The 20,847-nt window shown below is 45.3% G+C and overlaps 1 protein-coding gene across 2 annotated transcripts in view; it reads right to left on the reverse strand.

The window, feature by feature from the left end:
* The window catches only part of RNF213 (ring finger protein 213), a 54,633-nt gene that overhangs the window by 13,574 nt on the left and 20,212 nt on the right, over window positions 1–20,847 (reverse strand). For both annotated transcript variants that reach the window (XM_064467090.1, XM_064467091.1), the window contains exons 25-47: window positions 19,563–20,703; window positions 17,791–17,987; window positions 17,239–17,391; window positions 12,951–16,544; window positions 11,907–12,043; window positions 11,486–11,581; window positions 10,911–11,029; window positions 10,198–10,320; window positions 9,402–9,487; window positions 8,485–8,632; window positions 8,008–8,143; window positions 7,385–7,573; window positions 6,780–6,919; window positions 6,193–6,347; window positions 5,624–5,836; window positions 5,053–5,234; window positions 4,154–4,274; window positions 3,942–4,042; window positions 3,486–3,665; window positions 2,787–2,950; window positions 2,593–2,695; window positions 1,759–1,873; window positions 647–857 (exon numbers count right to left, since the gene is read on the reverse strand). In XM_064467090.1, coding sequence (XP_064323160.1) covers window positions 647–857; window positions 1,759–1,873; window positions 2,593–2,695; window positions 2,787–2,950; window positions 3,486–3,665; window positions 3,942–4,042; window positions 4,154–4,274; window positions 5,053–5,234; window positions 5,624–5,836; window positions 6,193–6,347; window positions 6,780–6,919; window positions 7,385–7,573; window positions 8,008–8,143; window positions 8,485–8,632; window positions 9,402–9,487; window positions 10,198–10,320; window positions 10,911–11,029; window positions 11,486–11,581; window positions 11,907–12,043; window positions 12,951–16,544; window positions 17,239–17,391; window positions 17,791–17,987; window positions 19,563–20,703 — 7,804 coding nt within the window. The remainder of the gene's footprint in view (window positions 1–646; window positions 858–1,758; window positions 1,874–2,592; window positions 2,696–2,786; window positions 2,951–3,485; window positions 3,666–3,941; window positions 4,043–4,153; window positions 4,275–5,052; window positions 5,235–5,623; window positions 5,837–6,192; window positions 6,348–6,779; window positions 6,920–7,384; window positions 7,574–8,007; window positions 8,144–8,484; window positions 8,633–9,401; window positions 9,488–10,197; window positions 10,321–10,910; window positions 11,030–11,485; window positions 11,582–11,906; window positions 12,044–12,950; window positions 16,545–17,238; window positions 17,392–17,790; window positions 17,988–19,562; window positions 20,704–20,847) is intronic.

A 20,847-nucleotide genomic window follows, 5' to 3' on the forward strand; every position in this document is an offset into this window, starting at 1 on the left:
CCGGGATGCATTTCGTTAGCCTGACATCCTCAGTGCAAGGGCTGGACACTTGGAATTAGTTATGTTACCGCACTTGGATGCTTCATGGACTGTGTAAGTACCTGAGATTCTCCACACACTGTTCTCCTTTATTGGGTCTGCAAATCAGCTCAAAACACTTCTTTTACTTATTTTTTAGAAGTACCTCTTCATCCTTTTTAGCTGTGCAGAGCTCTCATTCATGTAAAAAAATAAGCCTTACAGCAGTCGTGTATCTGAAGTATCATTTATGCTTTATTCGTTTATTCATTAAAGTTCAGTTTAGTTGGTCCTAAATAAAATGTCATTGTTAGCATCTGGAGGATAAAGTAAATCTCCTTCCAAAGGCGTAACTGCTACGTAACTACAACCTAGGGGGCACTGGCACAGCCTTTCTACTCATTATAGAGCACTTCTAATACATGATGAAGAGGACAAATAATGACTGACACTCCTAATGAAAGACAAAAGAAAAAAGCTGATGCACTTCACCTTGGCTATGCATCCAAAGAAGTTCTAGCACAGCACAGGTGCACTGACTGTGTCCAGCCCATCTCCTGTGGTAGTCACCACTGGATGCAGCTCTGTATACAGCATTTCCATTTGATAGCAGAATAATTAGACTTACTTGTGCACTCATGCAAGTCATAGAGGAACTCTGCAGCCTTACTCAGGTACAAGCGAACCTTGGCTACTGCCTGCAGATATTCAACAGATGATTCCTGAGGAGTTTCTTGATCGTTCTTTGGGAGATAGTTCTCTGGAAAGCCTCTCTCTCCAGTCAGAGAGTTTACATGCTCATATCCAAGGCTGCCCTCAGACTTTTCACACATAGAATCCTAAAGATGGCCAGAATATTGCATGAGTGGCAGAACCTCTTGATTCAGACATCCTGTGCATTGGTACTTTATACCTCCAATGCGTCCACACTGTAGTAAGCACATAAAACTTTCATATCCCTCACAGCACCCTTCACCCCAATGCCATTAGCTCCTCCCCATGACCTCTCTGGTGCTTATCCTAAACCTCTGCCGCATCGCCAAACACCACCTTCAGCAATAAGCCCAAGCTCTTCCCAATATTTTCTAGCATATAGCTGAGCAAGATTGTTATGAGCATGCTGACTGGTCACAAAGATGCTGAAACACACATCACATGCTCCAAGATGCCAAGCTCTACCTGTCTTTCCCTTAGTAAAAATACAAATTTTTATTTCATCTAAGTCACCATTTTAATAAAAACTTTAAGAAATAAAACCTCTACCCTGCTGACAAGTTTGTTTAAAGTTATCCAAAGCATTAAAAGTTATGCTAGGGTAGGAAAGGGAACAATCCGAACAGCATAATAATCTAAAGCTCTGCAAACAAAAAAGTGTCTGTGAAAACAAGAACGCAGTCCCACAGAGGAACACTGCAACTAGAAATCCCCCTGCATGCTGCACTTCTATGTTGGAGTCTGAGTTTTATCAGGCCTCACTTGACACTTAGACACCTGTCTAAGAGAAAGAACTTATGTAACGCTGCAAACACACACAAGCCTTCCTTCGGAAAGCAAGGCTAGTTACTGGAAAGCAGGTTCCGACCAGGTGATTTGATATAATCTTCCCTTTGGGCTGTCTCGTTAGGCAGCTAGTTGTGTGCACAAGAAAGTGGCCTAAAATTGCAGAAGAATTTCTATTCTTGCATTATTTACTCCTGCAACAGTTTTATTACCCAGCTCTTACCTACCCAGCACTCTTACCTCCAGGCAGTTGACAAAAAGCAAGTAGAGTTCTTTTTTATCATTTTTCTCTAGGATCTTGCTGTGCTCTACCTGGGACAGGTAGTGTTGCACGTCATTTTTCACTTCATTGAAGCTACAGGAGAGAAAAACACGCCCTTACCACAACTGCAATACTGACAACTACTAATGTTCTAAATCATGATCTAACTACTAGTCATGTCCATGTGACAGGTGGGGGTCACTCTGGATCCATCTGGAGGAGGGAAAAACAATTGTGCCATCTTTTGCCAGGTGTCATCTAGCTTTACACTCTGAGCTAGGCTTTGATCATTAACAATGCCAAATTCGCATTTCTAGGGTGTAAGTCATCTGATCTAATTTAGGCATCTGATTTAGGAGATGATCACACTTTAGAAATGGCTTTCTGTGCACTGACTGCGGAAAGAGACAGGAGGGGCTAGCATGAATGCAGAGGTCTGTGTAAGCATACCAAAAATCATTCCTGATTAAGTATCTGTGGATGGGGAGTATTGCTTTGCTGATCTAGAGCATATCAATTAATCGGCTATCTTTAGGCTACCCAAGCCACCCACATTCAGCACTGGTTTCGGTTAAGAATAGCTAGGTAAACCTTGGCACCGACTAGCGAGATACTTCAACACAAGCTACATGCAAGCCAGCCAAGTTGCATGACTAATACAAAGGCACAGGATGAATTTCACCTGTAATGACTCAAACTCAATGAACAGCATGGAAGTGAGGAGAACAAACAGATTGGTTTGATGAGGTCAGGAAAAACAAAGCTGAACGACACCCTAGTGTAACATCCCTCAGTTGTCTGACTGTGCCTACCTGTACTTCAGGAGGAGCTTCAGCATTACTGAGCGGATGATGGGAGTTTCGTCCACTTCATCATTAAATGGTGACAGAAATTTTGTGTAGATAGCAGGTTGATCTGTGGAGATAAGAAACAGACAAGTTTGGCAGGTGAAAGTGGCAAGAGAATCAGCTCCATGAGGCTGAGCATCAGGATGAAGGATGCTCACCTGAACCTTTCAGGTGGCTTCTGTGAACAAACAGCAGATTAAGGAGCTCCTGGATCACCTCTGCCTCAGGGGGTTCATTGTCCTTGAAGCACATGGTAGTGACCACATCTATGAAGAAATTATTGCATCTCTGCCGGAACAGGGCATTTCTTGCTATGGCATCTCTGGGGAAGGGTAAAAAGCAGTGGCACAATGTCCAAATACAGAACCACTTAAATAATGGATGAAGCAAAGCAGAAACAGGCAAAAGTCACCAACGTGAGATACTTTTCCAGCTTTCCAAAAGGCCGGATTTGTGCAACACTTCAGTAGTATTGTCTGCAAAGGCTGTATCACATTGACAACTAAGATCATAAATGGCAATGTCATGCCAGATACCTTTACTGAGAGTTTTTTTCTAAGCTGTCACAAAGCAGCCCAAGGTGACAGGCAGTTCCCTGGTCCAATGCAGCCACTGACAGTGTTTTAGCTTTACAGGGTTTTGTAATTACAGTTTTCTTACAGGGGCCATGGCAACTTCCTCCCTTCCTTTGAAACAATAAACAGGAAACGGACAGGACCCGTTCCAGTTCCAGAAAGAGCAGAGCAGAATTCCCTCCACCCATTCTGCCTGTGTTGACAACTTCAGAGGTGTGAATCAGAATTTCCTCACACAACTGGCCCCACTGCCACACTTCCACCTTGGACAGGGGGGAGTACCTGAGCTCCACGCAGACATTTAAATTAACATCCTCTATGGCAACTCTGCAGTATGGACAATGCATCTGTGTTGGTACTAGCCACGTTCTGATGCACTTCTGACAGAATGCGTGGGTGCAAGGCAGGCAGACTGGATCCTTCAGCTCTCTTAGGCAGATCGGACATGGCTTCAGACCATCTCTGTAATTCAGAAACAGGAATGAATACAACTGCTTCGATTTTGTCCTACCAAAGGCCTTTAAAAAGATGTTCAGCTGCAACTAGCCCAAGAAGAGAGAATGTAACACAAGACCTGTTGGCTAACTGCTTAGCTTCAGAGTGCAGAACAAAATGGAAGTTACTGCTCTTTGTTTGGCTTTCGTTACATTGTTTGCAGCACTGCCTTATGCCCAGAAATGTGCTGGCAACATAGGCAATATTCCTACCGGACCCTGCGACTTGTCTCGATGTCACTACCTGTAGAGCCTGTTGCTGACTTCATCCTTACATTGGCACAGCACTTTCATCATTGCAACAAACGTTGGATGAGTCTTCATGTCTAAACCGTGCTGAAAACACTGCAGAGGAAAAGGACAAAGCTAAATGACTCAGCTCTAATACCCGAGACAAAAAATTCACATGATCAGCAGAAGCAAATAGGGAAGAGGTGAAATCACATCTTTGCTTACCTTGGCAAGAAGCGAAGTATATTTTCTCACTAAGTTCTCAAATTCTGGCATCAGAGTGTTGATGCCAAGCAACACGTGTTCTACAAACAGAGACATGGAGAAAACCTGGTTCCAGAGGACTCTGTGGGAAGGAAAGCATGATTTCAAAAAGTACAATTATGAGCTGAGAACATGAATGGAAGTGCAGTGTCAGGTCATTCTAACTATCTCACTGTTTTTCATGCTCACTGCTACAGCATTTGTGTACATCTCATACAACTTCTTGCCTTGCCCTTTTGGTTATCAGCCTTGCTTTTTGCCAAGGACAACACACATAACAGTGCCTAACACCGGGAGCTTATGGCATTGGAACCCATCCTGTAGAGAGCACTGCAGCAGAATTAAAACCGCTGCAAAGCCTTCTCACACCTCTAAATTCTGTATTATAGGAATTAACTAAAAAAAAAAAAATCCCAATTAACTGCGCTTTCTTCACTTCAGCCAAACTAAACAAGGTCTGTGAGAAACCACGGTAGCTCTCTGGGCTTGTCTTCCAAGAGACAAGACTCAGTCTTAGATGCAATTAAGTTCCCCATCTCTCACAGTCTTTATACACATGGAATGAAGTGGGGAGATGTGGCTGGTTAACAGGAACCTAATGAGAGCTTTAAATAACCCCTGAACCCATCTGGAATGCACTGGAGGGTACTGCCAGATTTAGAAGGAGAACCTATGTGAGATGAGGAAAAACAGAAAACCTGGCTCTTGATGCTTGGTATGTAATTGAGCCTAGTAGGAACCTGGAGAAGTCTGCTAAGTCTTTGAGAAAAGCAGCATCAGAACAGCGTTCAGCCTGTAATAATACTCTTACTAACAGCAAGGCAAAAGATCAAGATTGTGAGCAGATCTGTGGTACATACTCGAGTTCTTTTATCAGCTGATGGCGCCGACTCCCACTCCTCTGCAAATCCTTCTCTTTACAAATAAATTCAACAGGCATACGAAGATTCTTCACTTTCTGCAGCCCGATCTCTGGGTGGGGTGCCTGTAGTTGATTCTCCAGCTCTTCAGCACACACCATTGCAGCTAACACATCTAAAACCTAGATACACACACAGGATGTAAGTGTCACACAACAGCTGCATTTCAGAATTATTTATGAACCTTGGGCTCTCAATCTGGTTTGCTATAGCATGTGTTCTACTGAATAATGTCCTACTTGATTATCTTAAGCTCTGAAGTTCTCATGCTCATGGCTCAGATCATTAGCACATCCTATTAACCGATGCAAAAGCAGGACAAACTATTTTAAATCCTGCTAGTAACAATGACAACACAGCAGATTACTCCTAATGCTGAGGATCCCAACTGAGCTTGTGCTCCCCGCTTTACTGTTGCTGAAATCAAAAGGAGACTGAACACTAGCTAATTCACTGAAGCAAAGCTCTCTGCTAGGGTTGAGGATCACAAAATGCCTGGTAGTGACTCTACCATCTCTGAATGTGGTATTCCATCTCCCTCCTGGTTAATAAGGTAGTCAACCACGCGGGGGTATACAGCCAGGATCCTAGTGAAGTTCTGCAGGCGGCTCTTGAACTGATTGTATCCAAGGTGGACCCAAGGCAAGGATGGCACTGCCTCCTCTCTTCTGGGAGATGTTGCTTTCCATTCCTCTATGCAGGATAAGAATGCAATTCGCAGACACTGGAAGTTTAGAAAAAAGTTAGAATAAAAATTTAAAAAGAACTTCCGCAATTAATTTTGTACTGGAAATCCTGGCAAAATTCTCTGAAAGAAGAGAAACAGGACTTTGCAAAGATAGCCTTAAATGATGTGTCAATTTTAATAGGTGCTTCTATGGACATGCTTTTCAGAGTAAGCTCTCAGTAATTTCAGCAGCCAGTGTCAAATGCATCTGCTTTGTGGCCACCTTGCTCTTAGTCTGTCTCAAGTGTGGGTTTTTGGCTGAGAAGGCAAGATTGATACAGAAAAGCATGTTCATGGGCATCACGCTCTTCTCTCCATCCAAAAGGTTTCCAGCACTTGTTCCAGACACTGACCTGCAGCTCCTTTACAGAGGACACACCAATGGTCAAGACAATAAAGTCTGTGACATAGCACTGAAAGAGCATCTGCCTGTCTTCCTCAGTCAAGGTAGAGAGAAATTTTCCCAGTGCAGTTTTCTGGAAGATATCCACAAACTTCTCAGCTTGGTCTGGAAAACGAGAATGCAGAGAAAAGCTGAATATTAGGAAGAAGCTGGGTTTGACACAGCTTCTGTCCTAAAGAGACTGACAATTGATCACTGACACATACAGCATTCCCCTCATTCAGAGCACTAACAAGGGATTTGAGGCCAGGCCTTAGCCCAGGCACCAGCGTCATTTATGGAATGTCATCTTGGCATTAACTCTTTGCATTTCCACAGCATTTTGAATACAAGGGCACAGAATATACAAGACAGACCAATAGTGAGATACACGAAGAAAAGCCAGTTGCACAAAGCTCTGCTGGCTCCTATGAGCACAGAAGGATTGAAGGTGACTCCAGGGTCACAGAAGGGTAGAGGCATGGTAGCAACAAACCAAAGTTGACAGGGCAGGGAGATGGAGATGCTCTGTGTCATGAGCTCTAGCCAGGCTCTCACCTTCAGTGTTTTGGATGTATTGAGCTTTCAACCACATCTCATCCAAGTACTCCTTTATCCTCCAGCTGAAGGGCATCTCATTCCCAGAGTCAGCAGACACCATCATGTTGTTCTGCACCACAATTACCTCTGGCTGAGAGCTAGGAGACCAAAAGATCATTAATGCACCGGGCTTTTGCCTGGGAAACACATTCAGAGAACAGAGGCAGGAAGCTGCAGAAAGCAAGAAATTAGCCCTAGAAAGGGATGAGGGAAGGGGAAAGAACTGAAGGACTCATTAATAGAGCTGACCCTGCCAACTCTGTCACATTAGGACGTACTCAGTAAGTCTTCCCTGGCAAAAGGGCTGTAATGGCAGGACACGTGGGCTTCAAGGGCTGGGTAAGAAGTGTGAGCATGCCAAGAGCTAGAGAGCAAAGCCCAGGAGTACTGGGGATAAGTTAGAAAGAACAGACTTCTGGAAACATGGAAGACTGCCCTGTTGCCTTCAGCACAGCAGAAGGGAGCAAACAGGAGTGTTAATCTCCCACGAGGATTTTAAGCAGTGCTGGATTGGTCTCAGTGCTGCCAGCCAAGCCCTCCTGCTGCTCTCTCCAGCGGCTCACCTGTTCTTACCCACACTGTAAGGGACAGTCAGAAGTTTTGTATCACTGAAGATGAACATCCACAGGTTTGTCACCCACTCAGCTGCCGGCTTGACCAACAGCTCCAGATTGCCATTTCTGTCTATGACAGCAATCAGGAGAGCCAGGAATGGAGTGACCACGTTCTGGACTCGCTTCCACAAGGCGTGCCTTTGGGGGCAGAAAGAGACCAAGAAACCCAGAGGGAAGGTGAGCAACGACATCAGCAAATCAGGAGGTGGTTGTCCTGAAAAATTGCTGACATTTGCATGTGAGAATGTCCTAATCCTGCCTTTAAGGGGAAAAAAGCCCAACAAAAAACCCTACACTTCTCTCACTCATGGCTTGCCTGTAACCCCACTGTTCCACTCAAAGCACTTGTGCATTTGTGCATTCCTGTCCCAGTACAGCGCATTCAGCTGTAAGCCCCCCTCCCTCAGGAGCCAGGAGAGGACACAACTGCCTTCGGAGAGTTTCCAGCACAGACTGCAGACTGACACTGCAAATATTCAGATTACACAAAACTGCTGTCTCTGCTGCACAGTTGCCATTTGCAGACTTTTCTTGGAAGCCTGCAGGTTACAAGATATTGCTGCTGTCCTCACCTGAAGGTGCCTGCCTCCTGAAGAGCACTGAGGTTGGAAGCCTCCCGAAGCACCCAGTTTTTTGGGTGAAATGAATTTTCCTCTTGCTTCTTCAAAAGGTTGGAGAGACGAGCCTTTGTTATCTTCAGGAAAGAGGCTAGAAAACAACAGGGAACTTGCATTTTCTCTTCTATTGGCATTTGATCCAAACCTGAGTATCACACCAAGCACCGCCTTTTACAATTGTTTCAATAATTGGCCAAGGGGGGGAAAAACCCAGCCACAAGAGCTGGCACAGCCAGAGAAAAAGCCATGACCTGAACTCCAGTAAAAGCCCTACAGCCAAAGGAGTGGCAGACTGAAGCATAGACACACACACTCTTGGGAGATTGCCTGGGAGATCCACTGACCTTTGGGACCCCTGTGAATTAACCTACATGTTTTGGTAACTGCCTAGATGCCCAGGGACACTACCTGCTGCAGCCAGGGAGCACATACCTTTAAAGTCATCCTCTTTGGACAGAAGGCCAAGAAGAATCTTAATTCGCTTTCTGCTTCGACTAAAATCTTCATTTTGGTCCCGTAGCATCCCCACAGCACTTTGTACACAGGTCCTCAGGAGAACAGTGGTATTCAGGATTTCACCCTTCCCAGGAACACCATGAAAATAAGTTCATTACTCTTCAGGTTTAGACCCTTGCCCCCAACACATTGCTCTCAAAATGATTATAGTGCTCTCTAGAAAGGGCCTGTCCTGCAGCATCCCAGCTCCTAGTTTTCCTCTCATTTCAGGCTGCAAATCTACATTGTTCTTTTGCTATCAAGTACGTGATGCAACTTCTGTGGCCCTTTCAAATTGGCATGCAACACAGCATTTGTATTAAGACTCCCACAGGGGGAGAAAATACTCCCTCCCTGGGAGATGCTTAGGTACTAGAGAGGCAACAGCCACATGCAGCCACCCTTGTACTCAGCATCCTCCAGCTTATGCTGTCAGGAGAACATGAGCCAGTCTTAACAGCTGCAGCACAAAGTCCACAGCCAACTCCAGCACAGTTTCAAATGCACACCTCAGAAAGCACAAACAGCTGGAGTAGCAGGCTCAGAATCGCAGTTCTCAGCTTCAGGGTGTAGAAAGACAACAGATGCTTTTAAAACAGATTTTTAAAAGTTAAGAGTGTGAAATGACTACGGAATTAGAGGGTCCTTAGTATGGTTTACTTCTTTAATGCCGCTGATTTTGATGGGGCTGCAGGGGAAGGAATTTGTCTGATCATTAACATTCATGACGTAAATAGCATTCCTGATGGATTCCAAGTGAATGGGCATGCAAAAGGTGTGTTGCACCTATGGATAACAAAAAGCAGAGAGCCATATTGACAGCTGAGAAGCAAATAAATGTATTCTGAACTGACCTCATGGTGCTCTGCTTCTGGCACTGGTGTTTCACCCTCCACCTCATTTTCCTCCTGTTCTTCTCCATTCGCAGGCAGAGCTACAACTAAGGTGTAGAATTTTTATTAGAAAGAAGCAGAACACTTCTGCATCAGTCACATAAGAGCTTATTTAGCAACTGCATCCCAGAGCAGCTGAACATCTGTCAGAGATCCATTATGACCGGCATGAGTAACTGAGATTCACCTCTCTAAACACAGTTACAGCACTAGGGCTGTCAAGCTTCATGCAGCAAGAACTGGAAGAAATACAACACTCAGAGCTAATGCACTAAGCTTTAACAGAATCCTGTAGGGCAGTACGGTGAAAAAAAAGTGTAAGAAAAAAAATGAGGGGAAAGAAGTCTTTTCTAACCTTCCTACAGGTGTAGGTGAACAGATCTATATTCATGCAAATGAGACATTCTCTGGGGTGTCTCCTTGTCAGTGGTCTCTGCCATGGAGCATCTGCTGCCTCCCATGCTGAGACAGAGCACTCAGGGTGTTGGGCAGTGCAAATACCACATTTTTGTCCAAAGAAAAAGGGAAAACTACCAAATTAACTTACTTGAGGACCCAAAGTTGCAGTAATGAACTAAATACAAATGCAAGTTGGTAGCCATGTAGTGACCCCCACAAAACACAGATACTGAGCAGGGAAAATCATTAGATGTCATATCAGGCATAAGTAATGCTAGCACCAAGTCTGGGACCGCATCTCCCCTTTGCCCACTGGCGCATCAACACCGCTGGCTGGCATAGCCAGCATGCAGCTCACCTTTGGTTTTACCTGGATCCTCACAGAACATCTGGCTGATGGTGAGGTTCTGCAGGACAGTCATATCAGAAGTCATGTCCTTGGATCTGCGGAGATCATCTATATGCACTGACTGCCACAGTCCTAAAGACAGAGGACAAAAAAAAAAATCGTTACATGCCTGCAGCGTGGTCTTCTAAAAGAGCTTGCCAAGAATTATCTCCCAGTACCTGTGGGCTAGCAGTTCACATTCCGCGTTCACTTACTCTCACTTCTTGATGTAAAGGGAAAGTAGCAATTCACTTTGGACGTGCTAATGCATACTGCCCTGAATAAAGGGGCGTGCACACTGCCGGGGCTTTCAGGCTCTTAGAACCCACCACACACAGCAGGAACCTTGCTACTGAAAGCAGAACACGTAAGCACACACTCAGGAGCCTCCTGAAGGGCAATATGCCAATGCAGTTAGCATCGTGTTTGTCTGCTGCTCTCCAGCTGACTAGGAAAAGGACTCATCTGTCAGTGGGCAAGGCAAGGTGCTCTCACAATGGAGACTGGGACTCCAAGGTACTGGACCCCCCAGGGGCAGTGTGTGGGTAAGAGAAGCAGCTCTGACAACCCACAGGACACTCTGATCCAGATTTTAAGTATAAAAAAAGGAAGGTGAATAAGAGAAATGGTATGTTTCCCTGAAGCCAGCTGAAGAGTGAGGAGTGACAGATTGCCAGACCTACCTCCATGGAATCCCACGTAGGACATCCCGCCTTCCACCCGGGAAAGCTTCATAATAAAGTAAACAAAGACAGAGACCTCTCCCAGGTCCATCTTGTTGATTTCATTAACAACAGTGTATCTACAACAAAGAAGAAATGCTGTTGACAGATCAAAGACAGACAAAAGTTCATGGCCGCAAGTCTTTCCTCTAAGAGGGCACATTTCTTCCCCCATACAGACATAAGTGACTCGCTCACCCCTTCCTCCCAGCTGGCTGTGCCAAGCCTGCCACCTCTAGCTGTGCCTCGAATGATAACACTGGTCCTCAGCTCTTCAGGACTTCCAAAGCCAAAGGCAAGAATTCACACTTTGAAGGAGATTATCTGGTAATTTGACTCAGCTTGCTTTATTTTGACTTGGGTTAGGAATTATTATTTGAAATACAATTAGTGCTTCTAGATTTATTCCATTACAGAATACACAAAAGATTACGTATTCCTGATTCTGAAAACCCAAAACAGCACTAATAATCAAATGGGGGTGAGGAGTCACCAAGCAGAACAGCTAGCTGGGAACCACTTCACACTTAACTTACTTGGCTGAGGCGATGAGCTGGGCATTTTGAGAGCCATCTTCAAAGTCTGTCTGAATAATAAGGATTTTATTTCCTGATGTGGCATCAAGGAAATCTCTGAAGAGTGAAAGGGGATTTAAAAGAAGTCACTAAGTGTAAAAACAAAACATTAAAGACTGTAGAAGTAGTCACTCCACATTAGCTTTGGCTGCTGCAGACAGGAGGAGACATTAAAACACCCATCCTTATAGGGGTGGTATAACTTCAAAAACCCCTCTCAGTATGACGGAGCTAATACAGTTTGTGCTGAGCCAGTTGCTGTTCAGCACAGCATGGCCTCTTGCCTCCCTTTTCCATATGTGTTACTCGAAATGTTCTGCCCACTCATCTTCCACCCAGATGGCAGCCTGTTCAGAGCAGGATAATGCAAAAACAGACTCACCGGATGCCCTTCAGGAAGGAGTACTCTGTATCAAACTGCTGCAGGAACAGGATTTGAGGCTTTTCCGCTTTACCCTGCACTTCTCTCTCCAGGCAAGCAACATCAGCACTGGTGAGAAGCCTCGAGAAGGTGGTGACCTGGGAGTACAACATATAGGTTTGTTCTTTGCTCAGGAATGCAGTAGGAAGGCAGTAGGGACTTGCTCATTTATGCTCCCAGATGCTGATACATTGCTGCAGAGCTGGGCTGTACCCCAAAAAAACATTTATTCACCCTGCACTGGCAAAGGGTCAGCATAGTCTGTTACACCAACCCAGGGCCACTGCTGGGTAGCTGGACACAATGACTTGGTACTGCCAGAGACGGGGCAGCGTGGCAGCTGAGACGGGGCAACCAAGGCTTTGAGAAACTTCTCATGAACCCCTGTAGCATGCCTTCCCTGCTAGGCTGCCTTCCTTGCAGTGCTCTCAGGGAGCAGCAAGTCCAGCCCAAAGAGGAAGCATGTCGTTTCCGTGTGAGGCAGGAGAGGGAGAAATTCTCCAGCCAATCTCAGCTGAAATTCTTTAGTTTTGATACTAGGCAACAGTAAGCCAGAGCTATCCCACTGAAGGCCCACGAGACCTCTGGCTGTTTGTTGCCTAGCTGGGTAAAAGTCTTTTGTATCTTTAAGACTAGAGGCAGACAAAGAAACAAGGGTTCAAAGCCTCCTGGTGACTTTTTCTACAGCCAGTATCCTGTTTTGCTGGCTGTGTTCACGAAGACAGAACTACTTCCAAAGTAAAGAGATGCATCAGCTCCCCAAACTTACTTAAAACCCCTGCTTTCCAGGGAGCATCAAATACTGCTTCGCACATAGCAGAGGTATTAGATTCTTCAGGATGCAACACCACGCCTGCTGAAACACCCACCTCCGCACACCTGGGCACTAAGCAGCACGGCTGTTCAGGTGTGCTCGGGTGTAGCCATTACGCAGCCCTAGCCGTACAAACCAAACACCTCAGTGCAGGTTGGGAGGGTTTTGAGAGCACACTGTAAGATACTCACCTCTGTAAAGACCATTTGGTACCCGGACCGAGTGTGGACATGAGCTCGGAGGAAGTCTGCAAAAGACATGTGTTGCTGCTGCCTGAAGTATGTTTTGGCCAGAGAATCTGCCATAAACAAACCCATCGCGTTGCAGAGGCGGATCACAGAGTCTGGGGTGGCACAGTTCAGCAGCGCCAGCTGGGCTTCTTTCTTCACACGGGTCATGAGTTTGTTAGGAGGACACACTGGTTTCAGCCTTTCCGTTGTCTGAAGAACCACTGAGGCACAGGTATTGGAGTGGTAACCCACAAACACATCAGAAGGGCTATATTTCTGGTTGTTTATGAAGTGCCCTTCTGTATTGGCTGCAGTGAACTCATGCACCCACTTCTTCAGCTCTTTCACAGTTTCCATTTGCCCCTTGTCCAGGACAGTACTGATATCCAGGTAGTGCTTTTCCAGCCTGTTGATCAGCGGGATGGGAAAGTGCTTATATACTACGTCTTTCTCCTCAATGACTATCAAACGGAACTTTGGGTGCACTCGGCACTTCACCCGGTGGGTGCCCAGTCCCAAATCAACATACTTCTGGCCAGCAAGGTACACGTAGTATTGATTGAGGGCATCGTAGAGGCTTTCGTAAAGGTTTTGCAAGTTGAGGAGCACAACCATTTGCCCAGTTTCCATGCAGACCTTCACACGGTTGATGTTCCTGCATATCTGGGTATACTCCTGGTCCTTAGGGAAACTGGAGCCAAAGATAATTTCTGGCTGTTGCCGGGCAGTAAAAAAAGCTTGCTGGAGGATCTGCAGTGCTGCATAATTCTCAGTCAACACAAGCAGGTACCTGCAATCACCATCCTGACTGCTGCTGTAAATGTTTTGTCGTATCAGCTCAAGTCTACTGATATCATGAGCATGTATGTCTCCTTTTTCTGGTAACTGGGAGGTGAATATTTTCAAGGCATTGACATCATCTTTGCCACCAAAGTTACGAAGAACAACTTCAGCTATGTCTTGAGGTGTCAGCTCACTTCTAGAGCTCTTAGCTAAGGCAAAAATCATCTTTATGAGGCTGTAGTAGTCACGCAAACCAAAGAACTCCCTGTCCTGGGCCTTGCAAATATTTTCGTATGCATCTGCAAAGTGACAAAAATACTGTTCAACCTTCTGCAAAGCCCCTCGTGCTGAGCAACAAATCCCCTTTGCACTTTCTATGAGCTCGTCTTTGCTGGGGTCTCCACGTGAGACAAAGATGCCTCGATTCATTTTAGCAGGATCCAAAGCCCAGTTGGAAATCCCGATGAAGCCCACCTTTTTGTGAGGAAGAGGGACATCATCTATGCAGCCATCTTCCAAAAGCGGATGCAAAGTCTTCAAGGGCATTTTGGGAGAGTCTTCTGCCAGCCCAATCTCATCCAAAACCACCACTGAGACATACTCCTCCAAGTTCTTCCCTTCCTGGAATCGAGCACAGTGCTTAAAAGTGCCTATGATTCCCTCTGGAGTGGAGAGAGGACTGCACTGAAAAGACACTAGATGGATCTGCTTCAGGTCCTTGAACAAATCTGAATGAGCTGCTTGGCCCTGCATAGCATCGGCCACAATGGTTTTTGCAAGGGATTTGGAGCTCCCAGGCTTCCCAACAAGAAAAAGAGGGATTTTCAACTCAATGCAGATGACCATCATAAAGACATTTTCCTTCAAGGCCAGGTTTCTTGCTATGGTATCTCGGAGGTGCACACCACTCAGGAATAAGTCCTGCATCAGGGAGATTTCTTCCAAAATCTTTTTCTGGGTATCATAAGGTTTTGGAAGGACCTGGCTGATAGCACTCCTATATGCCTCCTTCTTTTCCAAGGATGCATGATAGCAGACCCCGACTGCCAGCACTAAGGACCAGATAACATTGTTTCTCTCAACAGTGCTCTTTGGAGCTCTCTTCTCAGCAAGGTACTTCTCCAGTCCCCTCAGCAGTAGTTCACTGTGCTTGTGAAACCACTTGAAAACTTCCATGCAGCGTTCCACATCCCGCAGGCTGACAAAGCTGCATTCATCGTCCCTCTGCCTCATGTATTGCTGGGAAGCAAAAAGCACTTCCGTAATTACCTCTGCTTCAGACTGCCCCATTGGGATGTGTTCTGTAACTCTCTGCACAATCTGTTGTATATACATTTTTTCAGTTAAGTTGTTCAGCTGCCCAAAATCCCACACTAGGGGGATCATGCTGGGTGGGAGCGCATGGACCCGGTACACAAGTTGCCGCAGTGGAATTGATCCAAGCTTGTCCTTTGTCTCCTCTGCTTTGACACGGTAGCCCAGCCCAGCTAATTCCAAGCGTTGAATCATCTCTGGTGTGTGCTTACGATAAGGGTTGCAGGCTGCTATGATCCGCAAGCCAGAGCAAGAGTCCAAAGGCTTCCCTTGTACCGTGTGGTCACACAGAACTTCCTTGATGCTGCTTACAGCGTCTGTTGTGTTGGCTTCATCGAAAAAGAGGACTGTGTCCAACCCGTGCTGCTCCTTATTGGTTTTAGCAAGAGCTTCTGCTTCTTTGATCCTGGCATAAATCATCTCTGCAGTAGTACCTCCATGAACTTTTACAAGCTTCATGTTCTCTACCTCTAGAAAGCTTCTGCGTAACTTGCACAGAAACTTTATAAGTCTGGTCTTCCCACAGCCTGTTTCTCCCATGATGACAACTGGGATGTTGCATCTGAATCGCATCTCAATAGCCAACATTTTTAGCACGTTGTCTGTTGTGAGTTCATATGTCTCATCAGGGTCCATCACCCACGGGATTCCCAAAACCATGCAAAGTTTCTCTAGCTTCTCATAACGAGGCAACCCATCAAATGAAATATTGAAGGGAACTTTTTGGACTAACAAGCCATTGTACAACTGGGAAGTCATGACATTTTTCTTGATAATGTTGCCATTCAAAGGATTAATGGCATCAACACTGCCACTGCCATTACGCTGCAAGTGGAAACCAATGAATGTCATGGACTCACGATCTTCATTGAAGAACAAATATGGATGAGGCTTGGACTCCCACTTTCTCCGAATGTGGAAAGGAAGAAGATCATCTTCTGCAATGTTCTCCAGGTCAGAAGACTGCTTTCCCAAACTTTGATCAGAAATGTTCAGGGAAGGTGTTGCAAAATCCCTCGCCATTAAAATCATGAAGGTAACAACAAAGTTCTTGAAACCTTGCAAAGTGTCCTGGACAAAGACAGGGTTGCAAAAGTCAGAAGCTTCACAGTCTCTCAGTTGAACATTGAGGAACCATGTGAAGTTTCGGAGTTCTGACCAGGAGGGATCTGTGATCCCGCAGTGCAGGAGGAACTGCTGCAGGCATTCTGCCGTGTTCCCTTCCACAGAGTGCGCTTCGTAACAGAACATGTCCAGATTGCACCCCTGGTCAAATCTTTTCAGATACTGGAAAGGTCTCTGGAAAGCCTCACTGCAAAATTCCTCCTCATCCATTCCTGGGTCTGAAACATCCCCAGACTGGTTCCCAAGTGTCTCCATTTCTAGTACTTCCTTGGGAGACTTGCATGTTACTTTAGGGAACACATCAAAGAAATTATACTTCTGGCTCACTAACACCTGGAGTAAAGGAAAAGAAAATATGTCATCACAAAGCTGTAGCTCTAATCTTCTTCAGTTTATTTAGCCTGGTCTTACAGTATTCTTGCCTAAAATCACAGACCTAACTGAATAACAACAGCTAACCTATACAACCGTGACACTTCTTCCCCTGTGCATCACTTTTTCCACTTTAAAGGCGTCACAACAATTAATCCTATTTCCTCCTAAGGTCTCCTTCCTGTAACACTAGTCCTTCGTTACCTCCAGCCCTTTCTCAGTGCCGCCTCAAAGAAAAAGAAAACTAAGCCCAAGAAACTTGTTATTTATCCCTGTCACTTCTACACACTGTTCTTTTGGCTGCATTTAAATATTCTAGTACTTTCAAACATGTAAAGTAACACAAGGAAGACTAGATTTTGCATTTTTGTGTTTCTTACAAATGTTACAGTGGGGCCAGTGAGGCTTGGACTATCAAGCCTTCAGAAATTATCAACCCAAGAAAACCACAACAGGTATCATTTACTGTCTAGTTTTAGCATTACCTTGTACTACACCAGGGACACCACTTCGTAACGGAGACGCACAGTATAGCCTGATGCAAACAGGGAATTCCTATGCTATATAGCCTCTACAACTCATGTGCAGCTATATACAAACATATGTGCAGAATGAATGAGAAATTCAAAGAAATCAAGCATTGCTGTGTACATACATGTCTTGCTGCTTTACTTGGCACTGGTGATACCTCAAGGATTTCAATGATATACAAATGGCACTTCTGTCGTAGCCACAGATTTCCATTATTATCTGTCAGATACTGCAAAACCAACAGCTTGAACAGAAACTCTGGAATTCCACTTTGCACCTATCACAAGACAAGACACATGCATTTCCTTTTGATTTACTCACTATAACTTCACAGAATCATAAAACAGTTGAGGGTGGAAAGGATCTCTGGAGAGCACCTTGTCCAGCCCCCCCCAGTCAAAGGAGGCTCAGCTACAGCAGGTTGCCCAAGACCATGTCCAGTCAGGATTTTAGTATCTCCAAAGGCTGGAGACTCAACAGCTTCTCTGAGAAACCCGTTCCAGAGTTCAACCACCTTGATGGTAAAGAGTTCTTTGTGTTACTTACTTAAGCAACAATTAGAAAACACATCCTAGTGAAATAGCTTATTAAGAAACAAAAGTTTTAAAGAAACAACTTCCGCAAGGATCCACAAAGAACTTCTAGGACAAGGCACCTGTGGGAGGGATGTACTTACAGAAGAGGTGATATCAAAATGGAATATCATGGGCTTGGTCTGGTGTTTTCTCTTCAGAAAAGGCAGAAGATATTTTAGCACTTTATTTTCATCCACTTCTGGTTCAATTAGTCTGATGGTTTTCAGAAGTTTTTTGTATTCAGGCGGCTGCTCTGCTTGCAGCCTCTCATGTAGCCTCTTCACATACAGAGATTTCCCTGTTACCATAAAAAAAAGGCCAAAAGAATTGAAGCCATCAATATTGAATACATCATATTCAGGTCATAATAGAAAGGCAGAAGTCAAATGCTTAAGTACCCTGTCCTCCGAGATCTCTGAACCTTCTTGAAAGACATTCCAGAAGAACAAAGCCTAAGTCTGGTTAAAGCGGCTGCAGCCTGGACTCAAACCCATTGCTGTTGTTGGCTACTGAAGGCTGTGTTACCCACATGGCTTATTTTGCTTAGGCTACCTGAGAAAGGCTTTACTTTTTATTAGGACTTGAATCTACTCTATTATGTGGATGCTTCTGAAGTGAAAACATGGGGCAAAAAATGGTTGTTGTCAAAGATAAAAGCACCCTCAAGTTTCCTCTCTTATCCTGTAGAAACTAATTTTGCCAGTATTCGGGCAATGCCAATGATCTGGGTTTGTTGTTTGCAGTTGGCTGTAGTCTGTATCTGCTGCTTCCCAGATTAACAGGGGGAATGGAAAGACCATTCCCTGTCCACTGGCTACATCCCATCACCCCCTTTATGCTGTATGTAGTGCAGGAGCTGGCTGCGGCAGGTTCATTCCACAAACACTTCCCAGTTATGGGTGTCTGGGTAAAGCTGTCTCTTCCAACCCTTTGGAAGCTCCAAACTCACCCTCAGCAGTATGAGAAGTTTGTAACACAACAAAAAAGGTGGATTTGTATAGCCTTCCAGACTGAAGCTACGGCAGCAGCCGTTCGCAGGTAATACTCCAGAGCTGCCCTGGGTTTCTGAAGTGTGACAAAGGATGCCATTTGTTACCAAAACTATTCTGGATTTTCTCACTAATCCCTGGAAAAATAATGTAGCACACTTTCCCTTTTGATCCCAACCTTTTTCATTAGGGTGGTACTTGTAATGGCTTAACCCCAGCTGGCAACTAAGCCCCATGCAGCTGCTCGCTCACTGCCCCCGGAGGGATGGGGAGAGAATCAGAAGAGTTAAAAGTTAAAAATCTCATGGGCTGAGATAAAGACAGTTTAATAAGTTGTGCTGGTTTTGGTGGGGATAGAGTTAGTTTTCTTCACAGTAGCTAGTATGGGGCTATGTTTTGGATATGTGCTGGAAACTCTTTATAACATAGAGAGATGTTTTTGTTATTGTTGAGCAGTGCTTGCACAGAGTCAGGGCCTTTTCTGCTCCTCCTTTGCATTAAGAGGCAGCCAACAATCATTTCCTATGCAAGAAAAACAGGCAGGCTTTACAACCCTTGTCCCGTCTCACGTATATTTTCCTGCAGGCTTATTTTAACTTTAGCAGGCCAGATTCCTCTTATCCAGCATTACCTATATAGTTTATGTTAATGATGTAAGTCAATAGAAAAAGACAGGTGTGAGATTAGCAAGATGAGCCATCTGTAGAGATGCCTATCTCAAGACAAGATGAGCTGTCCTTACAGCTCTCACCTCACTCCACTGACTATAGTCTGAATCATCCTTTTTGCCTAGATGCTTATGTCTTGGGCAGAAAACCTGGCAAGGTGAGCCCCACACTGTGTTTTAACACTCGACAGACCCCGCTTTGCATGTGACATCTTACCCATGCCAGCTCTTTTGGAGGACACAATCCCAACACACATGTTGTCCTTGAACACAGAAGCAGCTGAGCTTGACGGCTGAGCAACTCTATAGTGGTGCTGAAGGTATTGCTGGATTTCAGCTAGTGACCTCTGGGGTATCATGTGCACTTTGTACTGGCTGAAGACAGAAGGGATGTAGCTGTGTTCCCTCTTGCAGTTGCACAGAATGACAAGGCGATAGGCGCTGCTGTAGTGCTGCAGGTGCTGGAATAGTTCCTCCATTCTGCAGCTGACATCGTAACTCAGCTCATCTGCATATAGCATCGTGTAAATTTTCTCCCCTCTGCTGCAGGGAATGAAGCACCTCCTGAGGAAGAGCCCCACTTGCTCAGCAGTGGTCTGAGGAGTGCACAGGAGAACTTCATCAAAAGTGGGAAGGGGCTGGTTGGGACTGTTCATGTAAATAGCCAGAGCAGATGTGAGCACCTCAGAGCGAGGGCATGTGATGAGGTTGGGCTGACCAACACACAGGAGATCCTGTGGAAAGTCTCTTGTGACAAACTCCCTCTCACAGCTGGCCAGATTCTTCAGCCGCTCACCAAGTGTATCAATATCCAGGCAGTTTGGAAGGAAGGAGTCCATGTTGTTCATGTAGCACTCCCAGATGTACTCCAGCTGTACAGTCAGGCCCTTCACCCCATCCAGCATCACTTCGAAGTCAGAAATAGCCTTCCTGGGGCTGGGAGGGACCTCACTCCCAGAGGCTCTGAGGATATCCTGCTCAGTGCAGTTGTGTTTTAGGAATGAAAGCATCATCAGGGCACCCTGGCTGGGCGTCCCCTTCCCCAGTTCTGTGCACAAATAGACCAGCTGCTCAGCAGTGTAGTAGTTCAGGTAGAAATGCTGGAATCGTTTTTCATACATGAAGCTTTTCCAGCTCTCCAGGATGCTCTCCATTGTTTTGCAGAGGCCTGGGAGCACAGCCATGATATCTCCTTGCCCTTCTAGCACTGGGGTCAGTCCCAAAGAGAAGTCTATAAGAACACATGATTCTCTTTCAGGTGAACAATACACGTAAGCAAGCCAGGAGCGGAAGAGCATGTTGCCAGCTGAATAAAGGTCAATAAAGGCCTGTGCAAGTCTTTGGACATTGGAAAAGATCTGTGTAAGGACAGAGGGAAAAAAAAAAACTAAGCTGATTTATCAAGACAAGTCTCAGTCATGAAACCACAGGAAAGACTTCCTATCAAAATAAAGGCTTTAATCCCAAGCCAGGTGTGTCAGGCCTTGTAGAGTAACAAAAGG

This window comes from Phalacrocorax carbo, chromosome 16, assembly GCF_963921805.1.
Source record: "Phalacrocorax carbo chromosome 16, bPhaCar2.1, whole genome shotgun sequence".
In the NCBI taxonomy this organism is placed as follows: Eukaryota; Metazoa; Chordata; class Aves; order Suliformes; family Phalacrocoracidae; genus Phalacrocorax; species Phalacrocorax carbo.